The sequence below is a fragment of the Cherax quadricarinatus genome, chromosome 35 (assembly GCF_038502225.1).
Source record: "Cherax quadricarinatus isolate ZL_2023a chromosome 35, ASM3850222v1, whole genome shotgun sequence".
In the NCBI taxonomy this organism is placed as follows: domain Eukaryota; kingdom Metazoa; phylum Arthropoda; class Malacostraca; order Decapoda; family Parastacidae; genus Cherax; species Cherax quadricarinatus.
The window spans coordinates 8,739,239-8,760,657 of NC_091326.1; the positions used below are offsets into that span (position 1 = coordinate 8,739,239).

At 39.2% G+C, this 21,419-nt stretch overlaps 1 protein-coding gene across 2 annotated transcripts; it reads right to left on the reverse strand.

Annotated features, from left to right (window-relative positions):
• Positions 1 to 533: 533 nt before the first annotated feature.
• LOC128694991 (mitochondrial intermembrane space import and assembly protein 40) lies at positions 534 to 20,965 on the reverse strand. 2 transcript variants are annotated; one of them, XM_053785370.2, is made up of 3 exons: positions 20,805 to 20,965; positions 11,429 to 11,512; positions 534 to 1,008 (listed from the first exon to the last, which is right to left on the reverse strand). In XM_053785370.2, exons 1-3 carry the CDS (start codon positions 20,824 to 20,826, stop codon positions 716 to 718), a joined length of 399 nt encoding a protein of 132 aa, XP_053641345.1. In that variant the 5' UTR covers positions 20,827 to 20,965; the 3' UTR covers positions 534 to 715. The 2 variants fall into 2 exon arrangements, with proteins under 2 accessions (XP_053641345.1, XP_053641346.1); XM_053785371.2 differs by having other exon boundaries at positions 566 to 1,005.
• Positions 20,966 to 21,419: the final 454 nt, after the last annotated feature.

The window sequence follows — 21,419 nt, forward strand, 5'->3', positions numbered from 1 at the left end:
ATCACTATACTGTAACGAGAATCTCTTCCTGTAAGGCAAAACTACAACTGAAAAACATTACAGATTTCCATTAATAAACTATCCTTATACAATAATATTATGATAAACCTTTTAATAATAGGCTATTTCTTTTCATATATTTTTTAACAACGAAGTTATACAATTACACAACTGAAATAATTACTGTGGAAATGGACCCTAATTATAACAATGATGTTCATTATTTATCTTCCCACTATATATATATATATATGTATATATACCCACCATTTCAGTATACAAGCTAGTATTTACACAATACTGAAACCACAAACCTGTTTTTATTAATGTGGTGCCTTTTCTTCAAATACTGTATAGAACTGCCTTCATTTATCCAAGTACAGTGGAACCTCAAAAATCGAACTGCTCCCAACACAACCAATTATGTAAGTGTATTTTTGTAAGTGCTTTTATAAGTGTATTTTTGAGGGTCTGAAATGGACTAATCTAATTTACATTATTCCTGATGAGAATAAATTTGTTTGGTAGCGGCACTTGAACAGCCTTCTGGACCGAAGAAAGTTCGATATTTGAGGTTCCACTGTAAATCAAATCAGTCCTAAGTAAGTGTAAAAATTAACTGCCCGAAGTCTGGCCAACAGATTTCAGTGAGAATGCACAAAAACTGTGCCATCATCACATTTACATACACACAAAGGAAAATGGTTTGAAAGTGCTATGCCTTAGCAGAGACTTCCGAGTGTCCTATTTCTGATGAATCTTCACTTGTTAATTCATCTTTGGGCATCTCTCTATCATCGTTTTTACTACCATAAACATTAGGGTACTGAGACATACACTCTGTCATTCGACTGAAAGGTTCAAAACAGTCACTTCCTTTGGGATCTGCAGTTGAGTAATGGAAACATGTAAATGATTCCCGGAACTCAACACCACAAGGACCTGTGGTCATGCCTCCTAAGCATGGACAAGCCCAGTTGATCTCTCCATCTGGTTGTATTAGTCCTGCTGTTGGAAATATACTAATTATCAGTAACACTCATAATTCTTTATTGAGAATGGTCAAGAAATTCAAAGAAACTAATGACTCTACAAATATAGTTATCAGATAGAGTACATTCTAATATGTAAGAGTATAGACAAACCCAGAAAATTAAGCAGAACTGAAAAAGTAGGAGACTTATTTTCTTGTGTTATATCTAGTGTCAATTGATAAGTCTAGTGATGTGGTTTTGTACAGTTGCACTAAATATGCAAGTACAGTGGACCCTCGACTAACGCTATTAATCCGTTCCTGAGAGCTCATCGTTAGTTAAAATTATCGTTAGTCAAGTTAATTTTCCCCATAAGAAATAATGGAAATCAAATTAATCCGTGTAGGACACCCCAAAGTATGAAAAAAAATTGTTTTTACCACATGAAATATTAATTTTAATACACACAAACTGAAGAAGACATGCACAGTTACATGACACTTACCTTTATTGAAGATCTGGTGATGATTGATGGGATGGGAGGAGGGGAGAGTGTTGATGGTCTTAGTGTTTAGAAGGGGAATCCCCTTCCATTAGGACTTGAGGTGGTAAGTCCTTTTCTGGGGTTACTTCCCTTCCCTTTAAATCTCTCAAACCAACCTTTACTGGCCTTAAATTCACTCACATCACCACTAGTTGCTGGCATTTTTTAATTAAATCGTCATGCAACTTCCTAGCCTTTTCACATATGATCGCTTGAGAGATGCTATCTCCTACTATCTGTTTTTCGTTTATCCACACCAATAACAGTCTCTCAACATCTTTGAGTACTTGCGATCTCAGTTTCGAAAACATAGTTGCACCTTTGGCAAGAACAGCTTCCTTGATTGTCCTTTTCTTGGCCACAATAGTAGCGATGGTTGATTGGGGTTTTGTGTACAACCTGGCCAGCTCGGAGACACGCACTCCACTTTCATACTTAGCAATGATCTCTTTCTTCATATCCATAGTAATTCTCACCCTTTTTGCTGTAGGGTTGGCACTAGAAGCTTTCTTGGGGCCCATGGTGACTTATTTTGCAGGTGCAATCACTAAAAAGGCTGTGATAATATGAAATGTTCCGATTGTATGCTTGGAAGCGACCGCGGTGGCTGGCTGGCTTGTAAACACTGGCCAGAAGTGGACGCGTCTCAGACGGAACGAATAGTGTTGGTCGAGTTTTTTAGCGCTAGTGGAGGCAAAAATTTTGCATTAAAATGTATCGCTAGTCGGATTTATCGTTAATCGATGCCATCGTTGGTCGAGGGTCCACTGTACTGTAATCCGGAACAAGCAAGCAAGACGTAGGAAAAGAGCAATAAAACTAACAGTAGAATTTGTCAGACTAGCATAAGTGATGGATTGTGTTGAAAGATACCATAACTGACATAATTAGCCATTCTTGAAGGATTCAGTGACAAACACAAATGCTAAATTCTTATATAGTAGAAAGCATTTAAGAAATCCAAGGGTGGTAGCCAAAATAAGGGTAAGTCAACAATAATCATGCAGGACAATCTACAAGCAACTAAACTACAAAAAATAAACATTTTAGAAATTCTAAAGTCTTGTGGTGAGAAATGGGCAACGTCCCAAAAAGGAAAAAAATTCATAGTTAGTGTGCATAATTTACCAAGAAATGGTTTGTCAAGAAAATGACCATACTGTACTAAGTGAATATGATGTTGCAGCACAATATTTTTAATACAGTACTACAGAACTTCTACTATCTCCAATTCTTTTTTTAGCCAAATATGGAGAGATTAAATTATTGTGGACAGAAAAATTCTCCCAAACCTCAGTGTACCTGAAGGTTACCTTAAGATGATTTCAGGAGTCACTGTCTCCCACAGCCAGGTCCTCCTAGTTGATGACCTAATCAACCTGGCTGTTGGTGATAGCATGCAGTCCAGTGTTTAGGCATGACAGCTCAGGTGATTATCCAGTTCCCTCTTGAAGACAGCTAAGAGTCTGCTAGTAATTAATTCCCCTTAAGTATGAAGGGATGGTGATTATGACATGTGCAACAATTAGGTACCTTTATTATTGAAACTTTTCGCTTACACAGTAGGCCTCTTCAATCAAATACAAAAGTGACCTAAGTATTTTGACAGAAGATGTAATGGCAAGTTCAAGATGATGTGATCAGTCCATCAACCTTGAAGCAATAGTTTTTGAAGTGGTCGGTCCCTTACCCTGGAGAACGGTTCAGAATGGAGAATGGAGCTTTATATATTACCAGGCTATAGTGCTGAGGGACCAACCACCTCAAAAACTACTTCAAGGTTGATTAACTGTTCACTTCCTCTTTACCTAACCACTACTATTGTTGTCTCCACACTTTTAGTCACCTTAGTATTTGACTGACAAAGACTACTGTGTAAGCAAAACATTTCAATAACAGGGATACCTAACTGCTGCACATGTTTTACTCGTCAACTGGTCGGTAATGTATACTAATTTCATAATAAAACACTCAATGACTTATAATGTTAGGCTAAGAGTTCCTACCTATAGTTATAAGCTAATAGCTATTACCTATCTCAGCTCATTTAAAAGCCTTCCCTAGAATTCTTTTATTAAACCTTTACTGTGAAATACACAAACAAGAAACAGGATGAAGCTGGAGCCAGCTCTGGGCCAAATATTTCTCTTGATCAAGTGACTCTCTCATTAATATTGGGATTTGTGAATTTTGTTCCAAACTCTAGTTAATCTATGAATGAATGAATGATCACAGATGAATTCATGTTCCTGAGATGGATATAGCCAGAGTTTTGCTGTTGCTTGCTGCCCATCTTTTGGTATAAAAGCTGTCCTATCACTGTGTGCAAAGTTTAGAAAAGTGTAGTACCTTGATAACACTGGCCTTGTACATAACAGTAAGGTCACCCCACACCTCTCTGGTGTTGAAGGCTCTGCCAAAATGACAGATTCATCCAGGCTGTGTCCAGGAAAGAGATAAGTCACCTTGCACACTTCTCTATTCTGTCCAGATGTTTCAGATGAAACAGGGAGGGAGGAGTGAAGTGAAGGGCAATGCAAGTTTTGCATACTAAAGAGTGAGAGTGCACTTGTGCCTTATACAGAGCTTTAGACCATCTGCTGTTAACCCCTTGACTGTCGCAACCCCAAATCCTGAGGTGTCTCCTGGTGTCGCAAAACTCCCCCCCACCCCCCAAAAAAATCCTTATGAAATGATAGAGAACCTTTTCCCGATTGTAATGACACCAAAAGAACGAAATTTGATGCAAAACTGACGGAATTACGCTCTCGCGAAGTTAGCGACCTCTGTGATATTTACGAATCAGTGATTTCGCCTACTTTGAGCCCTATTTTCAGCTATTTCTTTAGAACTCCATTTTTTCTATCGACTGAGTACAAGAAACTGCCAATTTACCAATTTCAACTACCCAATAACGTGGTCAGAAATTTGCAATTTGGCCAATTTTTCCTGGCTCTAAAATAACATTTTCTTTGTTCATCCGTCATGTCTCCAGGCCCCTCTGATATTACTCTTGCTTTCTATTTTGAATTTTTATTCAAACAAAAAGTAGAAGATTTACTGTTATGCAGACAACTGCAATATTGTAATAATTGTATAAATAATGTCAACCCATTCAAGACTGTATATTAGAATGGCTACTTGGACATTTATTGGAAAACAACATCATTTGTTTGCTTTTGAACATCAAAAATCAAACATTTCCCCTACTTTGAGCTCCATTTCAAGGTTCTTTTCATAGTAAAACCATTCAAAATCACCTCTATTTCTATAACATGTTTTCCATTCTATCAAATGAGACCAAGAAAACGAGAATACAACTATAAATACTATACAAAAATAGACCACAAAGTCGGCATTTTAATTAAAAAAGCAGTAGGAGTTTTTTTTTCTCATTATGCACTGCGTGCTGCAGGATTTTTTTATATGGTGCACACTGACCACACAGACCCATTCTCTCACATGTGGGCCTACCAGCTTTCTGCTGCTTGATTTGAAGCCACTAGAATTTATGAGTATACATACGTCAAAAAGAGTGGCTCGTAAGACGTATACACACAACCAAAACAGTCAAAGGGTTAAGCACGTATGAGATACGTCATAGTGCAGTTCGCTTCTTGGCATTCCAACTTCCGAGATTTACCACACGATTCTTCATAGACATTTTGGAGTCGTATTTCACTCTTAGGACATCCAGTTCATCCCAACATTCAAAACTCTTTCATTAATTCTTACCACAGCTCCACGCTCTCTAGAAGCCATAATTATTTGCATTTTCGCAGAAGTAAACGTAACTTGCCATCATTTTCCCCATGTCAATGTGCCGCAGACGTAAATGTCTTGAATCATCATTAATCGCTGTTTCTAACACAATTAACCCTTAAACTGTCCAAACAGATCTACGTTCACATGCGTAGTGCTCCAAAAGTAGATCTACGTGTTTTTTACATATTTTCAAACATAACAAAAAAAACGATCAAAGTTTTTTTACACATTTTCAAATGTAAAAAAAAAAAAAAAAGATCTACTTTTTTACATACTTTCAAATGTTGAAAAAAAATAGATCTACGTTTGGACAGTTTAAGGGTTAAGCAAAATAAAGGCAGCTTCATCATCTTTGAAGTACATGTATTAGCAAGAATCCTCCTCAAAAAAATAAACCCTGTCATCACATAGTTGTTGCTGCTAATACAGTGGAACCTAGCCTAACGAATGCATCGCGTAACGTTAAATCTGCATACCGATACATTTCAACGCAAAAATTTTGCCTCGGCTAGCGCTAAAAAACTCGCTCAACGCGGTTCGTTCGAGACGCATCCACGTGCGGCCTGAGCCCACCTCACTTGTTCCGTGGGTGCCAGTGTTTACAAGCCAGCCACCGCGGTCGCTTCCAAGCATACAATCGGAACATTTCATATTATCACAGCCTTTTTAGTGATTGCACCTGCAAAATAAGTCACCATGGGCCCCAAGAAAGCTTCTAGTGCCAACCCTACAGCAAAAAGAGTGAGAATTACTCTGGATATGAAGAAAGAGATCATTGCTAAGTATGAAAGTGGAGTACGTGTCTCCGAGCTGGCCAGGTTGTACACAAAACCCCAATCAACCATCGCTGCTATTGTGGCCAAGAAAACGGCAATCAAGGAAGCTGTTCTTGCCAAAGGTGCAACTTTGTTTTCGAAACAGAGATCGCAAGTACTCGAAGATGTTGAGAGACTGTTATTGGTGTGGATAAACGAAAAACAGATAGTAGGAGATAGCATCTCTCAAGCGATCATATGTGAAAAGGCTAGGAAGTTGCCTGACGATTTAATTAGAAAAATGCCTGCAACTAGTGATGATGTGAGTGAATTTAAGGCCAGCAAAGGTTGGTTTGAGAGATTTAAGAATCGTAGTGGCATACATAGTGTGATAAGGCATGGTGAGGCTGCCAGTTCGGACCACAAAGCGTCTGAAAAATATGTGCAGGAATTCAAGGAGTACATAGACAGTGAAGGACAAACCTGAACAAGTGTTTAATTGCGACGAAACAGGCCTGTTTTGGAAGAAAATGCCAAACAGGACGTACATTACTCAGGAGGAAAAGGCACTCCCAGGACATAAGCCTATGAAAGACAGGCTTACTCTGTTGATGTGTACCAATGCTAGTGGTGATTGCAAAGTGAAGCCTTTATTGGTGTATCACTCTGAAACTCCCAGTGTGTTCAGGAAAAACAATGTCCTCAAGGCTAATTTGTGTGTGCTGTGGAGGGCAAACAGTAAGGCATGGGTCACTAGGGACTTTTTCTATGACTGGTTACACCATGCATTTGCCCCCCACTGTGAAAAATGACCTAATTGAAAAGAAATTAGACCTTAAGTGCCTCCTGGTATTAGACAATGCTCCTGGTCATCCTTCAGACTTGGCAGAGCGACTTTCTGCGGAAATGAGCTTCATTAAGGTCAAGTTTTTGCCTCCTAATACCACTCCTCTCCTGCAGCCCATGGACCAGCAGGTCATTTCCAGCTTCAAGAAACTGTACACAAAAGCTATGTTTGAAAGGTGCTTTGTAGTGACCTCAGAAACTCAATTGACTCTAAGAGAGTTTTGGAGAGATCACTTTAGCATCCTCAATTGTGTAAACATTATAGGTAAGGCTTGGGAGGAAGTGACTAAGAGGACCTTGAACTCTGCTTGGAAGAAACTGTGGCCAGAATGTGTAGACAAAAGGGATTTTGAAGGGTTTGAGGCTAACCCTGGGAATCCTATGCCAGTTGAGGAATCCATTGTGGCAATGGGGAAGTCCTTGGGGTTGGAGGTTAGTGGGGAGGATGTGGAAGAGTTGGTGGAGGAGGACAATGAAGAACTAACCACTGATGAGCTGCTAGATCATCTTCAACAGCAAGAGGCCACACCTGAGGAAACTGCTTCGGAGGAGGGGATAGAGAAATTGAGGAAGTTGCCTACTTCAAAGATTAAGGAAATGTGTGCAATGTGGCTTAAAATGCAAACCTTTTTTGATGAAAATCACCCTCGCACAGCTATTGCAAGCCGTGCTGGTGACTATTACACTGACAATGTTGTGAAACACTTTATGAATGTCCTAAAGGAATGGGAGGTACAGGCCTCTATGGACAGATATGTTGTGTGACAGAGGTCCAGTGACTCTCAAGCTGGTCCTAGTGGCATTAAAAGAAGGGAAGTAACCCCGGAAAAGGACTTGCCACCTCAAGTCCTAATGGAAGGGGATTCCCCTTCTAAACACTAAGACCATCAACACTCTCCCCTCCTCCCATCCCATCAATCATCACCAGATCTTCAATAAAGGTAAGTGTCATGTAACTGTGCATGTCTTCTTCAGTTTGTGTGTATTAAAATTAATATTTCATGTGGTAAAATTTTTTTTTTTGTTCATACTTTGGGGTGTCAGGAACGGATTAATTTGATTTCCATTATTTTTTATGGGGAAAATTAATTCGCCTAACGATAATTTCGCCTAACGTTGAGCTCTCAGGAACGGATTAATAGCGTTAAGCGAGGGTCCACTGTACTACACAGACCGGGCTGCAGGGGCGTTGACCCCCGGAACTCTCTCCTGTCGAACTCCAGGTAAACAAGAACATAACAGTAGAGGAACATTGAAACAGGCCTTCTCAAATCCAACCACTAACAGAAATATTTGTTCAACCTATTTTTATGCTACCCAAGCAATAAGCTTTTATAACCTTTTTACTCATGTAGAAGTTTATTTTTTTACATGTTTTACTACTACTACCACCACTAGTAATACTACTACATACTACTATTACTAGTATTACAACTACTACACCTCACTCTAAACATACATATATACCCTGTGTCCATGTATTGTTTGTAACGGCTTGATAAAGCTCCTGGAGTGAAACGTTGCAACAATAAAATGTCACATTAGCTGCACTTGTGTCCTTTTACCTAGCATGTATTTTCTCGCTTAAGTAAATATTAAAATACAGTTATCTGCCTAAGGGTGAGACTCTAGAATAAGGTGAAGGAATACCCAGATTTAATGGTTTAGTTAGATTGGCTCAGATGTTTTTTTGGAAAACGCTTGTCAATAAATGAGGACCCTGCAAAGCTGCAGTGAGACATCACTATGTCCCTCTCTCTGGTTTTGCTATGTTGATCATGTCTGCTAGCTGGTCACATGTCCAGTCACTTCCAACCCTTTCTTGATGCCCTTAACAATCTTGCTCCCTCTGTCAAATTCAAAGCTGAATGGGAATGAAACTCATTACTTCCTTTTCTTGTTGTTAATGTTCACCACTCCATGACAGGCTTCATCTTTTCCATATAATACAAGCCTCTGTACAGTGGCATGTTCATTCACAAATTTTCTTACCATGCCTAGTTGATTTTGCCCTTTGTGGAGGTAGTTGTTCGGTTTCTTCTTGAAGACTTCTACACTTGTCCCAGCAACATTTCTAGTATCTGCTGGTACAGTACAGTGGTTCATCGAAGAGCTTTAGCCAAAGATATTGACAGTATTACCTTATTATACCTATTACACCTCTGCATTTCACTGGGTTTATTTTACACTTCTTTCCATACCTCTCATTCCAGTACGTCATTATGACAGTGTATAGGTTTAGGATGAATCCTAAGTATCATCCATGTACATAGTGTTATCAGGTATCTCACTCCTCTGCTCCAAAGTACATTTCAGGTATTTTGAGATGTGTCTAGCAGTTTAGATGCTCCACTGGCTCCATTCAAGCAGTAAATGATCTCATAGTTTATCTCACATCTATGTACAATCCAAACTGTTTAACTATTTTGTTTATATCATCTCAGTCTTAGACTTTCCAAATATTACATACTGAACAAGCTGGGCATTAAAAATTAAGTTATAATTTTTTCCAACAAATTCCAACTACATAATAGAGTAAAAAACTAATGTGAAGGACCTGGAAGTGGTACAGTCAGAGAATCTCACTTTCAAAGATCACAACAATGTATTTACCACATCTGCTAGGAAATTAACAGGATGGATAATGAGAACCTTCAAAACTAGGGATGCCAAGCCAATGATGATTCTCTTCAAATCGCTTGTTCTCTCTAGGCTTGAATATTGCTGTACACCAGTGGTTCCCAAAATTTTTTCAGGCTGCTAAACCCTTGGCTCCCAGGCCACATCCTTAGTGCCCCCCCCCCACACACACACATACAAACACACACCTTTCTTGGTATTAGGTTTACTAAAAACTCAAAACAACAACTAATCTAACACTAAAAAAAAGTGTACTTATTTCACAAATAAAAATTAACATAGTAAACCATGAAAGGGTAAATTTACATCTCATCTGTAACCACAATGTCATCACAATTTTAATTAGATGGATGTGCTTGGTGCAGGGACATCAGCTTCTCAGCATCAATAATTTTCAGTCTTTCTCTGCTTGGAAAGAAGCTTGGCAACTGCACTGAAGCCTCGATCTATTAAATATGATGTTGGGAAGGAAATAAAGTACACATTGACTTTGGAAATATAAACACAAATGCAGTATAATGTGATCCTTTATTGACAACGTTTCACCCACACAGTGGGCTTTTTCAAGTCACACACGTGTGTGACTTGAAAAAGCCCACTGTGTGGGTGAAACGTTGTCAATAAAGGATCACATTATACTGCATTTGTGTTTATATTTCCATTGTGTCGGTATTTTATACCATTTATTTCCACACCTTGACTTTGTTCAACAGTGCAGGGTTGTGGTCAGAAATGTTTTGCTTTCTGATCTGGCTGGCATGTGGTGCATCCAAACAAACATTTGGACTTTTAACTCCAACTTTGGACCACAAAATGAAACAAAACTACGCTTTCATGTGTAACTCTATGTTCATTTTATTCTTTGTAAAGCACTGGTATTACTTTTTGTGACTTAGATTATGTCATACAAATTTTGCAAAACAAATGCTCACTTAGTTGTGATGCCACCCTGCTGCCCCCTTTTCCTCAATGCCCCCCTGGATCTTTCCACCACCCCCATGCAGGTGGTACTGCCCACTTTGGGAATCACTGCTGTACACTAATGGCCCCTTTCAAGGCAGGCAAAATTGCAGACCTGGAGAATATACAAAGAACTTTCACTGCACATATAAGTACCATAAAGCACCTAAATTACTAGGAATGGTTGAAGTCCCTTGACCTGTACTCCTTGGAACGTAGGCAAGAAAGATACACTTGGAAAATCCTAGAGGGACTAGTCCCAAATCCGCACATGGAAATCACTCCCTACAAAAGCAAAAGACTCAGCCTGCAGTGCAACATCCCCCCAATGAAAAACAGGGGTGCCATGAGAATGCTAGGAGACAATGCAGTAAGTGTCAGGGGCCCAAGACTGTTCAACTGCCTCCCAGCATACATAAGGGGGATTACCAATAGACCTTTGGCTGTCTTCAAGTAGGAGCTGGACAGACACCTAAAGTCAGTACCTGGCCAGCTGAGCTGTGGTTCGCACGTCCATTTGCGAGTGGCCAGTAGTAACAGCCTGGTTGATCAGGCTCTGATCCACCTCAAGGCCTGGTTATGGACAGGGCTGCAGGGGTACTGACCCCTCAAAATGCCCTCCAGGTATACTCCAGGTAATTACACAGAACTAATGTAAATTCTTACAAATAAAAATTCTGATCTGTTACTGTCATCATTACTACACTTCAATATTATTATTACCATATTATTACATCTTTTAATTAATGTATTAGGTGCTGCCCTCTTGCAGTATTTTGTTTTCCAAATTCTCATATTTGAAAACATTGTGAATGAGCCAGTACTATAATAAATATAAAACCTCTGACTGTATAGAGGTCTAGTCTCATTGCTGTTTTATGGTCTCCATTTTTTTCAAAACAGAGGTTTCTATTGTGTTAACTAATACAAAATTAGGTTCGTACCTGGAGGTTCATCCTCCTCAGGCAATGACACAGCTGCAGGTGCATTGTGATCCTCTTCAGTCACAAAAACAACACGATCCTTTCCTGTCAAGAGAAAAGCTACTTTACAAATCAAGTTAATACAGGAGCTGCATAATAATGTCAACTTGCACTGTTCTACCTTAAATATCACATCAAATACAGTTATATTGATACTGGGCACTGTTGTTGATAGCAAGTGAAAATACCAATTTATAAAGGGCTATAATTCAGAGGCTGAGGATGGGGTTGCTGAGGTGGTTAGGGCGACAATGTATAAATATGGAGTGGAAGGTAGGTGCAGAACAGTTGGAGGGAGGGGACAGGGTAATAGAGGCTTTGAGTTTTAGGGGCTTGAACATTTGGCAAAATTCTGTGTGTATGTTAGATGAAAATGAATAGAAAAAAGGGGTTTTTAATGAAAGTGCTGTTGGAGTGTGAGCAAGGTAACTTTTATGAAGGGATTCAGGGAAATCTGTTATCTAGACTTAATCCTGGAGGTGGGAAAGGCAGTGCCTGCACTCTGAAGGAGGGGTGGGGATGTTGCAGTAATGAGAGGGTTATCTGAATTGTGATGTTAGCACACTCCTGCCAAAATAGGAATTGAATGAAAGAAGGTGAATGCATTTCCTTTGGGCCACTCTGCCTTGGCAGGAGACAATCATTGAGGTAAAAAAAATCAAATAAATTAAATATAAAATATCTTGATTTTTACCATTTATAGTAGTCTCTCCATATCTGCGGGTGATACATTCCAAGACCTACCACTGATGCCCGAAACAGTGGATAGTAGCGAACACTATACATATACGTATATATACATATGCATAGTTTTTTTTTACATACATACCTATGATCCTAGGTAGTAGGTTGGTAGACAGCAATTGCCCAGGGAGGTACTACCGTCCTGCCAAGCGAGTGTAAAATGAAAGCCTGTAATTGTTTTACATGATGGTAGGATTGCTGGTGTCCTTTTTTCAGTCTCATAAACATGCAAGATTTCAGGTACGTCTTGCTACTTCTACTTACACTTAGGTCACACTACACATACATGTACAAGCATATACAGTACAGTGGACCCCCGCATAACGATATTAATCCGTTCCTGAGAGCTCAATGTTATGCGAAATTATCGTTATGCGAATTAATTTTCCCCATAAGAAATAATGGAAATCAAATTAATCCGTTCCTGACACCCAAAAGTATGAAAAAAAAAAATTTTACCACATGAAACATTAATTTTAATACACACAAACTGAAGACGTGCACAGTTACATGACACTTACCTTTACTGAAGATCTGGTGATGATTGATGGGATGGGAGGAGAGTGTCTTAGTGTTTAGAAGGGGAATCCCCTTCCAATAAGACTTGAGGTGTCAAGTCCTTTTCCGGGGTTACTTCCCTTCTTCTTTTAATGCCACTAGGACCAGCTTCAGAGTCACTGGACTTCTGCCGCACAACATATCTGTCCATAGAGGTCTGTACCTCTCGTTCCTTTATGACTTTCCTAAAGTGGTCCACAACATTGTCAGTGTAATAGTCACCAGCACGGCTTGCAACAGCTGTCTGAGGGCGATTTTCATCCATGAAGGTTTGCACTTTAAGCCACATAGCACAGATTTCCTTAATCTTTGAAGTAGGCAACTTCTTCAATTTCTCTCTCCCCTCCTCCGAAGCAGTTTCCTCAGGTGTGGCCTCATGCTGATGAAGATGATCTAGCAGCTCATCAGTGGTTAGTCCTTCATTGTCCTCCTCCACCAACTCTTCCACATCCTCCCCACTAACCTCCAACCCCAAGGACTTTCCCAATGCCACAATGGATTCCTCAACTGGCATAGGATTCCCAAGGTTAGCCTCAAACCCTTCAAAATCCCTTTGGTCTACACATTGTGGCCACAGTTTCTTCCAAGCAGAGTTCAAGGTCCTCTTAGTCACTCCCTCCCAAGCCTTACCTATAAGGTTTACACAACTGAGGATATTAAAGTGCTCTCTCCAAAACTCTCTTAGTCAATTGAGTTTCTGAGGTCACTACAAAGCACCTTTCAAACAGAGCTTTTGTGTACAATTTTTTGAAGTTTGCAATAACCTGCTGGTCCATGGGCTGCAGGAGAGGAGTGGTATTAGGAGGCAAAAACTTGACCTTAATGAAGCTCATGTCCCCACAAAGTCGCTCTGCCAAGTCTGTAGGATGACCAGGGGCATTGTCTAACACCAGGAGGCACTTAAGGTCTAATTTCTTTTCAGTTAGGTAGTTTTTCACATTGGGGGCAAATGCTTGGTGTAACCAGTCATAGAAAAAGTCCCTAGTGACCCATGCCTTACTGTTTGCTCTCTACAGCACACACAAATTAGCCTTGAGGATATTCTTTTGCCTGAATGCTCTGGGAGTTTCAGAGTGATACACCAATAAAGGCTTCACTTTGCAATCACCACTAGCATTGGTACACATCAACAGAGTAAGCCTGTCTTTCATAGGCTTATGTCCTGGGAGTGCCTTTTCCTCCTGAGTAATGTAGGTCCTGCTTGGCATTTTCTTCCAAAACAGGCCTGTTTCGTCACAATTAAACACTTGTTCAGGTTTCAGTCCTTCACTGTCTATGTACTCCTTGAATTCCTGCACATATTTTTCAGCTGCTTTGTGGTCCGAACTGGCAGCCTCACCATGCCTTATCACACTATGTATGCCACTACGCTTCTTAAATCTCTCAAACCAACCTTTGCTGGCCTTAAATTCACTCATCACTAGTTGCAGGCATTTTTCTAATTAAATCCTGATGCAACTTCCTAGCCTTTTCACTTATGATCGCTTGAGAGATGCTATCTCCTGCTATCTGTTTTTCGTTTATCCACACCAATAAGAGTCTCTCAACATCTTCTATCACTTGCGATCTCTGTTTCGAAAACACAGTTGAACCTTTGGCAAGAACAGCTTCCTTGATTGCCGTTTTCTTGGACACAATAGTAGCGAGGGTTGATTGGGGTTTACTATACAACCTGGCCAGCTCGGAGACACGTACTCCACTTTCATACTTAGCAATGATCTCTTTCTTCATCTCTATAGTAATTCTCGCCCTTATTCCTGTAGGGTTGGCACTAGAAGCTTTCTTGGGGCCCATGGTCACTTATTTTGCAGATAAAATCACCAAAAACGCTGTAATAATACGAAATGTTCCGATTGTATGCTTGGATGTTACCGCAGAGGCTGGCTGGTAAACAATGCCACCCGCGAAACATGTGAGGCTGGCTCAGGCCGCACATTAGACGCGTCTCGGACGAATAGCGTTGAGCGGGTTTTTTAGCGGTATGCGAGGCAAAATCTTAGCGATAAAATGTATCGGTATGCGGATTTAACGTTATGTGATGCCAACGGTATGCAGGGGTCCACTGTATATACAAACACCCCTCTGGGTTTTCTCCTATTTTCTTTCTAGTTCTTGTTCTTGTTTATTTCCTCTTATCTCCATGGGGAAGTGGAACAGAATTCTTCCTTCGTAAGCCATGCGTGTTGTAAGAGGCGACTAAAATGCCGGGAGCAAGGGGCTAGTAACCCCTTCTCCCGTATAAATTACTAAATTTAAAAAGAGAAATTTTTGTTGTTCTTTTTGGGCCACCCTGCTTCGGAGGGATACGGCCAGTTTGTTGAAAGAAGAAAACATAACTATGATAAAGTTTAACTGATAAATTACGCACAAAGACATCATCAACATAAAATAATAATAAAATACATTGTACATTACAGCGATACCTCGAATTTCGAACAGCTCCCAACTCGAACAATTATGTAAGTGTATTTTTGTAAGTGTATTTTTGGGGGTCTGAAACGGACTAGTCTAATTTACATTATTCCTTATGGGAACAAATTCGTTTGGTAACGACACTTGAACAGCCTTCTGGAAAAAATTATGTCCAAAATTCGAGGTACCACTGTATTATACTTCATGAATGTAAGATTCATTCTTGCTGTACATTTTAGCGACCTCAGCATGCAATTTTTTTTCTTGTATCAAGTTGAGACTTAGCACTTTCAGGCTTGGCCTGGGAGCCTGCCTATAATAGCTAGGAAATATATAAAGTATACTATTATGCTTTGGTGCCATTATTAAACAAAATTAGGGCTTATTTTCAGGCCACGGTAAAACACAAATAACTGAAACTGTGGAAACCAAATCCATTACCTGGAAAGGGTTTCAGGGGTCAACGCCCCTGCGGTTCGGTCTGAGATCAGGCCTCGTGGTGGATCAGGGTCTGATCAACCAGGCTGTTACTGCTGGCCACATGCAAACTGAACTACAGCCTGGTTGGTCAGGTACTGACTTTAGGTGCCTGTCCAGTGTTAGCCAAGAAGAGTACCCAGAAGGAGAATGTAGAATATAACTTTGGTGTAACTGTCTAGCATTAGGAATAATATTAGGAGAGAAGTAAAAATTGTTATAGGAATGCAATTAGAAGCCTGAGTAGATCTATAACCCACTATGATAACATGAACATAGATAAGTATGTTTATGGAGCAACGTGCAATGTGAACAGACTGACTGATGTTGTAGTGGCCAGACTTAGGCTTGGTTACAAGTACTTCTGGCAGTTTGGGAGACACACAGATGATGATCAAACTAAATGTAAATTATGTGATCAGGCATATGGTCACTGTCTTGAACACTATGTGCTTAATTGTCCACTTATTGAGGAATACAGAGACAGACAGCATAATAACCTATGTGATTTGTCAAGATATCTTATTACTGAAAATAAGATATATATACTAAGCAAATTTCCTAAATTTGCTTGTAACAAATAAGTGAACTATAGATATGTTGATATAAATCCATATGTATTCCTGTTAACCTTTTGGGGCCTAGTTCCTGGGCATTTTGTGTATCCATATGCTCTTGTGCTACCATCCACAGGATGGATATGGGGTGCACAATACACTAGCCACTTCGGTAGCAAAATCTATTGGATACAGGGGTTCTACTGTATACTCAGTTTGTGCTGATTTTTAAAATACTGTATAGTAATGCATTTAGGTTTCACTATGCTATATATACAACCAATTCCATCTTATAATTTTAAAAGATTTTCTTGTTATACTAAAGACAATTATCAGGTTATTAGCCCACCAGTCTCTTACACCTGTTGCCACAGTTTACCTAGAAGATTGTTGTGGGTCACACCCTAAAAGGAAGGAGAGTGATTTATTCTATATCAAACATAAAAAAAATGCACAATACCATGACTGGAACAATACACAAATAACCCATACATAGAAGAGAGGAGCTTACGACAATGTTTCGGTCCGACTTGGACCATTTCCAAAGTCACACTTTGTAAGTGGTCCAGGTTGGACTGAAATGTCGTCGTAAGCTCCTCTCTTCAATGTGCAGGTTATTTGTGTACTGTATCTGACATTCATGTCCCTATTATTGTCAGTTGAACCTATCTTTAATGATTATATAACTCAGCTCATTTTATTCCTATTCTCTCTCCTTTTACTGTAACTGATTTTCACAGTTCAGCTATTTAGCTGTGCTACCTTTTAAGGTTATAATCATAAATGGTTTCTACCTTAACTTTCTGCTAGGCTTTAAATAATAAGATACATATATTACAAGGACCCCAATGGAAAAAAAGTCACTTTGTCTTACTTTTTTTAGGCTATCCTTGATAATTTACACACGTTACTATTTACCAACATCATATTTCAGTCCACAGCAGGATATGAATCTACATACTCTGCATCAAAGTATGTAGCAATTAAGCCACTCAGCCAGATCCCAGATGTCAAAAAAAATCAAAGTTTTACACTTTTTCTCAGATAATAAAATATGTTTAACTAAGAAGGATTTGTCATAGTTTTGGCCATCCCAATTATTGAAGTCGACCATGTAAAAACCCATAAACAGACTGGAGAGGCTAGAGGAGCCCTACCTTTCCTCAAGAAGCAAAAAAATAAAATACAGTGGTACCTCGAGTTTCGAACAGCTCCCAACACAAACAATTATGTAAGTGTATTTTTGTATGTGCACTTGTAAGTGTATTTTTGGGGGTCTGAAACAGATTAATCTAATTTACATTATTCCTTATGGGAACAAATTTATTCGGTAAAGGCACTCGAACAGCCTTCTGGAACGAATTATGGCCAAAATTTGCGGTACCACTGTATGTACTTCCATCACTTCGAGTCTTATTTCAAGCTACTTTCAGTCTGAAACTGACCAAGTCATCTCTATTTCACTAGTATATCTTCCATTTTATGAAGTGATACCAATAAAACCTCAGAAAACACCTCAAAGTCACTACAGTAGAACCTCGAGTTTCAGCCACCTCTTAGCTTCGACCGCTTCGAGTTTCGATCGCTTTTTTCGGCTAAATTAAGTCCCAGGTTTCACACTGTGCCCCGTGTTTTGGCCCATGTACCAGACCTGTCTGCCTGCCTGTGCAGGCATCGTGAGTCAGTGTGGCTTTGTTTATCCTCGTGTGAACGTTACCCTCCATGGTGGAGGCAGTGATTGAGACAGTGGTTGAGGCAGTGGTTGAGGCAGTGGTTGAGGCAGTGGCTGAAGCAGTGGTAGAGGCAGTGGTGGAGGCAGTGGTGGAGGCAATAATAAGTCCTCCCTCTCTCCTCCTCCCTATCTCCAGATGCCAACAAAAGTCTTCAATAAAGGTACGTAAATATGATTTTAAATGTGTATTTAAATGTTTATCTATTTCATTACTCATTTAGGTACTATATGTATTTATAATTGTTTTGTGTATGTAAAACTACAGTTATTCTTAAAAAAATGTATTTTTTGTGAATATTTTTGTGGGTCTGGAATGGATTACGTAACTGGATTTACATTATTTCTTATGGGAAATATTGCCCTGAGTTTAGGCCAAGCTTCTGGAATGGACTACGGCTGAAACTCGGGGTTCCACTGTATTTTAACCAATGAACATTATTATTTAGTGCATACTGAAAAAAAAAATCTGGAATATTTTGTCTTGAATCAATTGCGAAAAATTAAAATTTTTTAACATAAAAAAAAAAAACTAAACTTAACCTAACCTAATATAACCAACCTTAACTCAACGTAGCCTAATATAACCAACATAGCCTAATATAACAAAACTGCCTAATAAAACCCAACTTAACCTAATATAACCCAACTTAATATACCTGGAGAGAGTTCCAAGGGTCAACGCCCCCGCGGCCCGGTCTGTGACCAGGCCTCATGGTGGATCAGGGCCTGATCAACCAACTTAACCTAATACAGTGGACCCCCGGTTAACGATATTTTTTCACTCCAGAAGTATGTTCAGGTGCCAGTACTGACCGAATTTGTTCCCATAAGAAATATTGTGAAGTAGATTAGTCCATTTCAGACCCCCAAACATATACGTACAAACGCACTTACATAAATACACTTACATAATTGGTCACATTCGGAGGTAATTGTTATGCGGGGGTCCACTGTATAACCCAACATAACCTAATGTAACCCAACTTAACCTAATGTAACCCAACTTAACCTAATGTAACCCAACTTAACCTAATGTAACCCAACTTAACCTAATGTAACCCAACTTAATCTTATGTAAAAGCGAATTTATCTGGTAAAAGGACACGTGACACTATCGAGATATTTTATTTCGAAAACTTTTTGATCTCCAGGAGCTTTGGGTTCTCCTAGGTAATTTGCACATACGTGTTTGTTAAACTATGCATGATAATTATACTTATGTGTACTTGTACCTAAATGAACTTACAGTAGAACCTCAATGCTTGAACTTAATTGGTTCCTAGGTGGTGTCCAAACTGCGAAAAGTTCGATGTTCAAAACCGTATTTCCCAGGTTTTAAATAAGTAAGTTTATTCAGGCACAAATACACAAATACAGTTACACAGCAGCATATGTGTAGAGAACCTAGGATAACCCAAAAAAGTCAGCAACTCATTTCCAGTGGGGCCCTTTAATTATCAGCCTCACACACTGGAAGATGTTGAATTGACTCTTCCAAGAGTCTCTGAGTGTTAGGTTAGTGTCAGAGGTCACTTCAAAGCACTTTGAAACAGGGTTTTCATGCAAAGTTTTTTTTACAACTGAATTGTAAACAAGCTGGCATATTCAGACTCAAGAAAAACATTCAAAGACCAGGTCAGTTTTTTCTGAACAAAATTGTTTGGATTCTGGTTCATCCGAGGTCCGGTACGTTCAAACACTGAGGTTCCACTGTATCTACTTATACAAAGCTGGAGAGCAAAATGCTGATTATAATAATAATTACACATGTCCATTATCTAACATTGTTAGCAATTCTACTACATTACAAAACATAATTTGCACAATAAACTAATTATCACAAAGTATAGGTATTCACCTAATTATGGATGAGGGGGTCGATTCATAGCTCCTGGCCCTGCCTCTTCACTGGTTGCTAATAATAATAATTATATCTTTATTTACTACAAGTACATGTACAAGGTATACAGGCCTAGCTGACATCAATGACATACTACTATATAGAAAGCCCCTTCTAATATGCTCAGCATTTTGGGCATATTAGGTCAGTGTCCCAGGATGCGACCCACACCAGTCGACTAACACCCAGGTACCTATTTTACTGATGGGTGAACATAGACAACAGGTGTAAAGAAACACACCCAATGTTTCTACTCTGGCTCTATTATGTTAGGTAACCTGCTTGTATTGTAGATAAAAAAAAATTGGTGGAGTTCTGAGTAGGTCCTGAACTCATTACTGGCTCCTATAGCCCAAAATTCAATGGAAAAAATGTTCCAAATAAGTTTTTACTGAACAAATAGATAAAATTATGTACATTTTTTACATTATGAGGACACATACATACTGACAATCTCATATGTATTGTACTTCATTATGTAGACTTAACACAGAACAATACTATGGGGTCAATGTGATTTATTTCCATGAGGATCTCCAGGTATTTTTTTTAAACGAATTTTAACCGGCAGAAATAAAAAGCAAGTCAGCGCTGGCTAGGCATTTATTACAATTGTTTATTTTATAATGGACTGATGCTAAAAGGAGATAAGGGGATAAAAATTAACTGTTATACCTCCCTGGCTAGTGTCACACTTCATGGCCCTCATGGTTCCCATGAAAAAAATAATTTTTGAACCATGCCCCAGTAACTCCAGTCACCCCAATGGAAGCAAGTCACTTCGTCTAACATTTTGGGGGGTTATCGTCAGTAATTTACACATATGTTACTACATACGTTAATTTTAATAAATTTTGCGTCACTATACTTAAATAAACGTACAGTGTATAACGTTAATTACGGTCTACAATGACGCAAGAATACCTCAACCACACTCATTACAATTGATTTTCTTACCTTCCTGTTTACAGTAAGACATAATTGATGGGAGAGGCTGCCTTAGCGGTGGACCAGGAATATTATGTCTCACACCACAGAGATAACTTACACCCGACAAGGGAAGTAGATGAGACACTGACTGAGGGAGGATGAGACACTACTGCTGCTGCCGCATGCTCCCTTACACTTGTAAGTTTATTCAGGTAGGATACACATAAATACAGTCACATAAATGATTATATATAGTAGAATATGTGTATATTACCTAGGATAACCCTGAAAAGTCAAAGTGACTTATTTCCATTGGGCTTCTTGAATGATAATGTATGATAATTGTACTTATGTGCAGCTGTGCCTAAATAAAGTTCCTTAGGACGGTGTATAAAACAAAAAATATAGATTGAGAGAGTGAGTTAGGAAAGTTAGTTTAACATCTTTATTATGCACCCTATACCCATCCTGTGGGTGGCAGTTAAAGGATTACAGACCCATATAATGGGTCCAGCCTAGACCTATTATGTACCTCTGTAATTCTTTGACCCATTATATACTTCTGAAAACCTTACCAAACCACCAAATCCCTGGACCGTCCAGGGACTGGTTGGTTTGGTAAGGTTTGTCAGGAAACAGGAC

Bases quoted from the DNA above. Each gene is read 5' to 3' on its own strand.
- LOC128694991 (XM_053785370.2), bottom strand. From the start codon at position 20,826: ATGTCTTACTGTAAACAGGAAG. The intron at 11,513-20,804 runs GTAAGAAAATCA...TTCTCTTGACAG, and splicing joins GTCTTACTGTAAACAGGAAG to GAAAGGATCGTGTTGTTTTT. The intron at 1,009-11,428 runs GTACGAACCTAA...TATTTCCAACAG, and splicing joins TGAGGAGGATGAACCTCCAG to CAGGACTAATACAACCAGAT.